Here is an 8,432-nt window from a genome sequence, read left to right as displayed (position 1 = left end):
GTGAAAGAAGACAAAAAAATGTGTGAATAAAAAAAGGAAAAAAAAGTTAAAAACAGATGATGTTGATGTGGTAATGTGGCTTGCGCGTGTGATGCACTTTATATTGTGAAATTGGTATTATATTTTAGAATGTGGTATTAAATTCACTTTGAATAAGGATACGGAGGTACTAGAACACCCATAAAGGTCGAGTGTGAATTGATTTTCCTGGACAAATACAATGTATACAATGTATCTTATGTATTTTCTCTTTAAACTATTAAGTAATATAAAATGACTTTTGGGATCAACTTTTATATTTATTGAATAATCGTTTGATATGTTTAAATTATCTTGAAAAAATAAAGTACTTTTCAATTTTATTTATATATTTTACTTAAATAAAATAAAAAAACTTAATTATTATTTTTAATAATAAATATTTTAAATTATTTATTTACTTATATAATATTAACTAGTAAATAAATCTCTTCTTGTCCTTATTTATAATTTGATACTTAAAAATACTATTTGAAAATCTTGGTCAAATACAAATTATTGATTAGCCAAACATAAATTATTTTTTTCCAAAAATAACTTTTCAAAAAACATTAGGCTATATAACTTCACAGACCACAGACTGCCTTTTCCTCTTCTCCTAAGTTTCTCAAGCACTGTACGTATTCAATGGCTCCCAGAGGCAAACGCTCAAAGGTAAAAGAAAAATGAAAGATAAACAGCGTACATTCAAGATTCTTAAGCTATTTGAAAATAGAATTTAATGAAATCATGGGTTTGCTTGTTATAAATGCAGTTGGGTCTGCGACGAATGGATGCAGCACTGGATGCAATGGGTCGCTTAGGGTTTTCTCGTCACATCGTCCAAAAATCCATTAAAGACCTCCTCAAGGTTTCTTCTTTTTCTCCTAGCGCATTTCATTCCTTTTTTTAAAAAAACAAATTGTTTGTTGTAGGTTTATGGAGATGAAGGGTGGATATTTATTGAGGAGACTGCATACAAGCTTCTGATTGAAACTATACTTGACACTCAAGGGGAATCTGAATCTGATCACAAACATGAGCCCCAGAATCAGTTGGGAGAAATTGGTGCTGATTATGAGCCCCAAAATCAGTTGGCAGAAATTGGTGCTGATTCTGAGCCGCAAAATCAGTTAGCGGAAATGGGCAGTGGCTATGGAAGTTCGAATTTGCATGTAAAAAGTGAGAATCTTGCAGAACCTTGTGATAAAGAAGTGTGCGAAGAGCATGATCAAGTAGATGGCACTCCTGTGAAACTTGATGAACAAGAAAAAAGTGAAGAACATGAAAAACATATAATTGGAAACGTTCTGCTATTTGAGGTAATCCCACTTAGATTCATTGGTCAATTTGCATCACGAATCATGATTAAAGTTTTATATGCAAAGTCAATCAATGTAAATACCCCCAGTATACTCTAAATTAAGGGGTATGTTGCAGGACAGGGTGGATGTAGAGTTCAACTTATGGGTTCATCTGACCCCAATAGCTTTGGCTCCGTTTCTGTGTATGTGTTTCAAAATTCAGTAAATTAAGTACAAATAATTGACTTCAAACCCAATAAATTAAACGAGGAATTGTAGAATACCTGGCTTGAACCCATAAAGTGCAGATCTTGGATCCACCTCTGTTGCAAGAGTCAGAGACTATGTTGACATTGACTCATTGCTGCTTTCTTCTTGAAGTGGTTTTGTTAATATGAGATTGGATGAGAACAGGGGAAACTGTATAATTCTCTTACTGGAAATTAACAGTTACGGGAGTAAATTCAGAAAGAGCAAAACATTCTTGGTGATTCTTGAACTTAGAGAAGTACTATAGGGCCATTATGGTAATCCATTTTGGTAATATTATTATACCTTTTGGGTGTAATTTTGGAAGAACTTTCTCCAACTATGCAGATAGGTCCACCTTTTGAAGTAATTGTAGACATGAACCATACTGCTCTTGGTTGAACCCGAAGAACCTCACAATTTAAGGTCAATGATTAGGAACAACAGAAAGGAGTTAAGTAAAATGAATTGTTTGTGCTAGTTTAACAGAGGGAACTAAGTCATGAGCTTGCGGGAAGTCATCTTTTGAGGCTCCTTCACCAAACCTTCTAAGGTCAATTTGGAGAACCAAAATATTCAGAGAAGGAATAGCATCAAATGACAAGAACCTGAATCTGTCGAAAGTAGAGTGAAACAGTAAGGAATAACATAGAAAGCCCTTAGGCAGCATCTACCATTTCTTAGCTTCGTCTGTATATTAGTATATAAGCAAAAAACAGAAAATGAGTACAATATGCAAAGTTTTATAGCATCACTACTATTCTTCCTCAAGTTCAGCTTGTTTAGCATGTTGCATCAAGGTCTATTTGGAAAGATAACACAATGTTTGATCTAAATGTCTTATTAGTGCTGTTTTTTTTCCCTTGATCCCCTATCCTGTAACTGCTGTTATAATTCCTTGTCTTGGCAAATTGAAGATTCTTTTTAGTCTATTTTACAGGACATTGCTCCATTACACTCTACTCCGGTGAAAGATGTTTTCCCAAGTAACCTAATTCGCAAACCATGTTATGGATGGATTAGTGACGACAGTGATTAAGATGAGAAGGATCTTGTATCGTTACCCTCTGGAAAAACACATTAACTGGTGATAGTGATAGAGTATTTATCATAAATTATCGAAGCTTCGTATCAGAATCCATTTGATATGATGTTACCAAAGTAGGGTATATCTAAAATTCTGAGCAACCTACAGTTGCTTCAACATCACTATGAGGAGTAAGCAATGTGGTATTTGGTGGTCTTCTGGCTCTGCTCGCGGAGAAAGGAAAAAGGTATACAGTGAGAGTCTCCTTCTTAGATGGTCATTAAACTAATACATTCTTGTTTATAGTTCCAATTATGGTAGTTGGAGATAATGCTGAAGGTGGCTTTGAAATGCAAACTTGTATTGTTAAACATGTAAATATAATTTAGGGTTGTCTTAGTCTTGTAGATTGCTATGGGATAATCTTATACCAAAATGCATTATGGAAGTAATTGGTGTTTAAATTCATGATGTTCTACAAGTCTTTAAAATCTACAATTACGTAAGATCAGAACAAGAGGTGCCTCCAGGGGCTTGTAAACTTCCTTATAGCAATTAATATGTATTTTGCATGTTCTTCTGGTAATCCTTTTCTCCTTTCTGGGAAAAGGTCCAAATTTGATTTTGTATTACTCGAAATTGTTCAATTTTGTCCTTCGTTTCACTTTTGGTCCATAAGTGACTTAAATAGGGTATATAGCATGGCAGATACTAGGCTAAATCCAAAGCATTAAATAGTAATGCATCTGATTAAAGTTCCTATAGTCCATTTTGGTTGGTTGATTATGACATGAAATATTTGGGAGAATTTTGCAGCTTATGACTTCTCCACTGCGCATTGCACAAAATTTTGCAAAGTATACTCGCTCGGAGTTAAAACAGTTTTATCTCTTCAATGCAACTTTAGGATCCGGATCTGAAATTCTTCTATCTTTCAAATGCAACTTCAGAAATTCGAATCTTAAATAGTTTAATCTATTCAATGCAACTTTAAAAATCAAATCTGGAGTTCTATCTTTTGAAATGCAATTTCAGATTTCGAATCATAAGTTCTGAAACATAAACTTGTTCTTTGAATTTCAACAATCCAATACGCGATTCAACGTCCAAATCTACTCCAAATGACTTTCAAATATAATAAAGAATAAACCGCAATTATCAAATTGTCAAAACAACAATAAATTTAACAAATTCATTTTGCCACTAAGAATAAGAAGAAACCCTAAGCACAATGAAGAAGAAAGCAACAACGAAGAATAAAAAAATGTATGTATATGAAGTTATCCAAAAATTGAGAATCAATTAAACTTTTTTTAAAAAGTAGACAAATTCCATGGATGGCGTAAAACTAGGCTCCACATGAAAATTTTACCACAATATATGGGGATCCAAGCACTTGCAGTCCACACAGACCAAAATACCTTTGATGGTTTATTGGTTGTAACTTAAGAATCCAGCAGAAAGTATGCGGTCTTTTTTTGGCTGGGAACCCAATTCCCATGTTTCTTGGGTAGTCAGTACAAGCCCAAGTTGGAAATATATCCAACCTACGATATATGATTAACTCAAACTAAAGCTTCGAAGTTATTGCAAAACTTGAGCATTGACTAACAAAATGTCTTCTATGCCAATACACTATGTCTATACACTGATATCAAAGAGCATTAGAGAGAGGATACTAAGGATCATTGGGTCTAATATCCCACCTTGATTTGCGTTTCATTTGCTTATTGGTACCACCACTTGAATTTTGTGACTGCAGTGGTGTAGTTGGTTTCATTGGTGGTAATTGTATGAAGTCGTCAGCATCCTCTTCGTCATCACTTCCAATCCAGCCATAACAAGGAACGCGCTTTCTTGGTGGAACACTAACTGGCTTTGAGGAAGGAAGAGTTGTTGTGTGACGATCAGCAGGGGGAGGGAGACTACTAATTGGGCTTGAGGAAGAAGTTGGAGGCGGAGTAGAAACATGAGAGTTACTCCGTGATTTCACTTGGCTCACAGAACTCATTTTGAGACGATTAACCGGGCATGAGGAAGTAGTTGGAGATGGAGAAGAAACATGAGAGTTACTCCGGGGATTTTCACCATTGCTGAAAACAGCATTAGCCAATCCTTTTTGTGTAAAGATTTGATCCTCCCCTATGTCTGTCCATCTATTTCCATCTCTTTCAGCTGGAGGGGGACAAAATACTTCTGCAAAATGGGGTTGTTAGGGAAATTTCAGTAACATGGCTTCAAATTCATGTAGGCGCAGTATTCTTACATTCCAAGTCCCCAGCACGGGTGAAACTATGGCAGAGAATGAAATGCTGCATCTACACTAGACAAGAATGCAGTATTTATATCTTCCCTAATCTGTTGCTATACTAAATTCGTATATCTGATTTGGATGCAAGCTACTCATGCATTAGCTAGGCCTGAATTTTTCTACTTTGTTTAACTGATTTCCACTGCATGGCAGCTAAATGGCTACTAGACTTAAAAATTTACACAAATCAAGAAGCAGAATTAGAACATGATATGTTACTCACCAGTACGACCAATGTCTTGTTTGTTGCTGCAAAGCTCTTCGTATGTTGGTTCTCCTGCTGCATTAACAAGCTCAGTGCATGCTGTTTCTCCTACAGTATTGTCAGCTCCATTGCATGTGGAAACAACAAGAGCGCCCGAGGGAGCAATGGTGCTTTCTGAAGCAGGGTCTTCGGCTCTTTCATCTTGTGAGGAGACACCCTGCTATAATTCGAGGTCTTCAGCTATTCCAGGATATGCATATACAACTCCAGATGCAATTATATCCATTACAAATCATATCAAAATCGAATAACAGGTGACAGAATTTCATCAATTCAAATTATTGGCACTCAATGCAATACAGAAAATGAACCATCTAGCTGATTTCCTATTTATACAAGCTTAAACGGAAAGTATAACTAAATCTACCCTAAGCAGAGATCCCCAAAAAATACGATCCAAGAGAGATAAGCAAATAATGTTCAGACCTTTGTAGTTAAAGACACCATAACATTTTAGGCTAGTAGTTGTAGAAATATGGATAGCTTATTTTGGCTGGACTGTAGCTAGAAATGCATGTTTAACACAAGATATGTTGCAGAGAAGGGGAAATCCTTTGGGATGTGCAAATCAGCCTCTGCAATCATTGCAGAAGAGGAAACTACAAGCTTTGGAAAAATATAATACTCAGTCCCGCACTTAAATGAAGGATTTTGAGGTGATATACTTTAGTCACTGATACAAACTAATTATGTCCTGCAGGATATGCAAATTTAATACTGGTCAAAGTAGTTCTAAGTTTCACTTATTTGTGCTACAGAAAATCATTCGCTGACAAATATTCTAGTATCAAGTTCCAAACAAATATATAAATGAATGTGCAGATGCTCATACTGCATACACAAATGATCGATTAGAGCAGGCGAAGTTAGCAGTAAGATCTACTTACATTGATTTCAATGAGATGCTTTATGTATTAACAGATTTGAGGAACCATTTTTCTCCAACAACAAAGGACACCATTTGATGGACTATTACAGGTTATTTATTGTAAACACGGGATAATACATGAAAGGCAGAAGCAATCAAAAACCAGCAATTAGGAAAAATGGGCAGTAGACTCCGCATGACATAAAGACAATTATTCATCAGCAAACTTAGATGACACAAAGTATACAGCCTGCTTTTCCTGCAGTAAATAACAAGGATCTCTTTTCCACCTTTGATAAGAAACACTTTGGGGATAAACCAAAGACGACTCCATTTTGAAGGCTCAATTCACCACAACTTTTTGGTGCTAATATTCCAACTCTTTTTTTTTTTTGATAACCGTGGTGTCCGGGCCAGCTTGCGCGCACCTCGACTAATTTCACGGGGTACCTGCCACCTCCCACCAACAACAGGTACCAGGTAACTTTATCCACCAAGGCTTGGATAGATGGGAAGAAAACACCTAGTATTTGGCTCCGCTGGGATTTGATCTGAAACCTCATGGTTCTCACCCACTCCATTGACCACTAGGTCACACCCTTGGGTGCTAATATTCCAACCCTTACTACTATCACTTGCTTCAATATAATATTGTTGTATATAACTTGTTTCAATCTAACACTTCACATTGTTGTCAATATTTTGCATTTAAAAATCTAACCAAAACACTATTCTCAGACCCCAGTGCAAGGTCTGTTCTTTGTAAAATGCCGTATGCCACTTGGGTTAAGTATTTTCTATATTCAATTAAACCTCTATAAAATATATGATTCCCTACAATAAACATTTCCCAAGAAAAATACTTTTCATTTTCCTCCATAACTGAGAATGGAATAGTACCTTTTGTGTTTGGATTTGCTGCTCTTCATCATCTTTGGCTTCTTGATCGCGAAGAATAGCGTCAATGAGCTCCTTGTAGCCGCTATCCTCTATGAAAGCCCACCCTTCCCACCCTTCATCTCCTTCGTATTCCTAAAAATAGTGAGACGATCGAACGAATAAGCTTAGCTAACCCATTCTATTAAGCCCCAAATGGGCAGAGAGTTAAGAGCTGATCAAACACATAAAAGAAATTCACAAAATAGAGAATATGAAACCATTTTCAAGGTTCAAAGCATCGTCTTTTCCGTAACCATTAACCAAAACAGGGAAACCCAATAGGCTAACAAACCTTGAGGAGTTTATTCACTGTTTTCCGAACGAGCAATTCATCAAAGCCGAAAGGTGTCATAGCATCAACTGCTGCGTCCATTCTGCTTAATCTCTGCCAAATAAAAACCCCAAAAAATAATAGTGAAAAAGCAACAGTAGAAGGGGGAAAAAGCAAGAAACAAGATACTCCGTACAACTATAAAGGAAAAAAGGGTGTAAAAATCGAACCTTTCTGGGTCTTCCTCTGGGTGCCATTGTTGTTGAGCTTGGAAGGAGTGAAAAAGACAGAGCAGAAGAGGAGATAAAAAGAGAGTGCGGAGAAAAAAGGAATATGCAATAAAGTACGAAAACAGAAGTTGTTTCTTGTTTCAATCCCTGAAACTGAAAATGGCAAAAAGAGAGTGAGGTTTTTGGATGGAGAGAGCAGAGCAATAGAGAGCGGGAGATAGTAAACCCCGTAAATGGCAATGAATACATATAGATGCATGTGTCATCAGTCAACGTTTTATATAGAAGAAGACGGATATGCGTTCAAATATTGTACGGTTTCACACGTGGCGTTCTCATATTGGGTAAGTTTTGACTATAGGCTTAGCTCTTTGCCCCATGACTTTCCTAATTTGTGCCCAACATATACTAATACATGGCCTTCCTTTTTTGCATTGGCACACCCGAATTTTCAATTTTCAATAATTAAGGTTAGAAATTCGATACTTAGTGATATTATTTTTAATACTACGAAAAATAGTTCATATTTATTTCTTTATTAATTGAAATTGTTCAATTTTGTCCTCATTATTGGTCTATTTATGATTTTGTTGTTAGCAAATTGTTTTGTGCTTGTCCTTTTCATTAACAGAGCTCCAATATAAAATGAGTGGATTTCATGAGTCCAAATTCTTACAAAAACTTGTCCAAAATGCATTGACTTTTGATAATGGTTTAAAATTATCTGCTGGAACTTTATTAAGAGAATGGTAAAAATGGAACTTTATTATGGCTATGGGATCAGATTGATGCCGCAATAGTTTTTGTATTGATCAGGTTATATGCCACGCAGTATTGATCGGGTTGTATGTATATATTAGTATGAATTCTGGTGTTAGTCGGTGATATTGACTTCCTTTGTAGATTAAGCTATGTTGTTCAAGGATATCGTTTCATCCCCGTTGATTTGA

The 8,432-nt window shown here is 35.9% G+C and overlaps 2 protein-coding genes across 4 annotated transcripts; one reads left to right on the top strand and one right to left on the bottom strand.

Moving 5' to 3' along the window:
* Positions 1 to 542: 542 nt before the first annotated feature.
* LOC107796535 (uncharacterized) lies at positions 543 to 3,062 on the top strand. 2 transcript variants are annotated; one of them, XM_016619320.2, is made up of 4 exons: positions 543 to 693; positions 794 to 889; positions 954 to 1,340; positions 2,512 to 3,062. In XM_016619320.2, exons 1-4 carry the CDS (start codon positions 667 to 669, stop codon positions 2,608 to 2,610), a joined length of 609 nt encoding a protein of 202 aa, XP_016474806.1. In that variant the 5' UTR covers positions 543 to 666; the 3' UTR covers positions 2,611 to 3,062. The 2 variants fall into 2 exon arrangements, with proteins under 2 accessions (XP_016474806.1, XP_016474805.1); XM_016619319.2 differs by having other exon boundaries at positions 2,500 to 3,062.
* A 946-nt stretch (positions 3,063 to 4,008) lies between these two features.
* LOC107796531 (uncharacterized) lies at positions 4,009 to 7,726 on the bottom strand. Of its 2 annotated transcripts, none has more exons than XM_016619316.2 (5): positions 7,483 to 7,726; positions 7,274 to 7,366; positions 6,943 to 7,074; positions 5,133 to 5,334; positions 4,009 to 4,794 (listed from the first exon to the last, which is right to left on the bottom strand). In XM_016619316.2, the coding sequence occupies exons 1-5, from the start codon at positions 7,507 to 7,509 to the stop codon at positions 4,277 to 4,279; spliced, it is 972 nt and encodes a 323-aa protein (XP_016474802.1). In that variant the 5' UTR covers positions 7,510 to 7,726; the 3' UTR covers positions 4,009 to 4,276. The 2 variants fall into 2 exon arrangements, with proteins under 2 accessions (XP_016474802.1, XP_016474801.1); XM_016619315.1 differs by having other exon boundaries at positions 5,133 to 5,331.
* Between the last annotated feature and the right edge of the window lie 706 nt (positions 7,727 to 8,432).

The sequence above is a fragment of the Nicotiana tabacum genome, chromosome 4, assembly GCF_000715075.1.
Source record: "Nicotiana tabacum cultivar K326 chromosome 4, ASM71507v2, whole genome shotgun sequence".
Taxonomy (NCBI): domain Eukaryota; kingdom Viridiplantae; phylum Streptophyta; class Magnoliopsida; order Solanales; family Solanaceae; genus Nicotiana; species Nicotiana tabacum.
The sequence above is the reverse complement of the archived record's forward strand: the minus strand, read 5'-3'. Positions and strand labels throughout refer to the sequence as shown.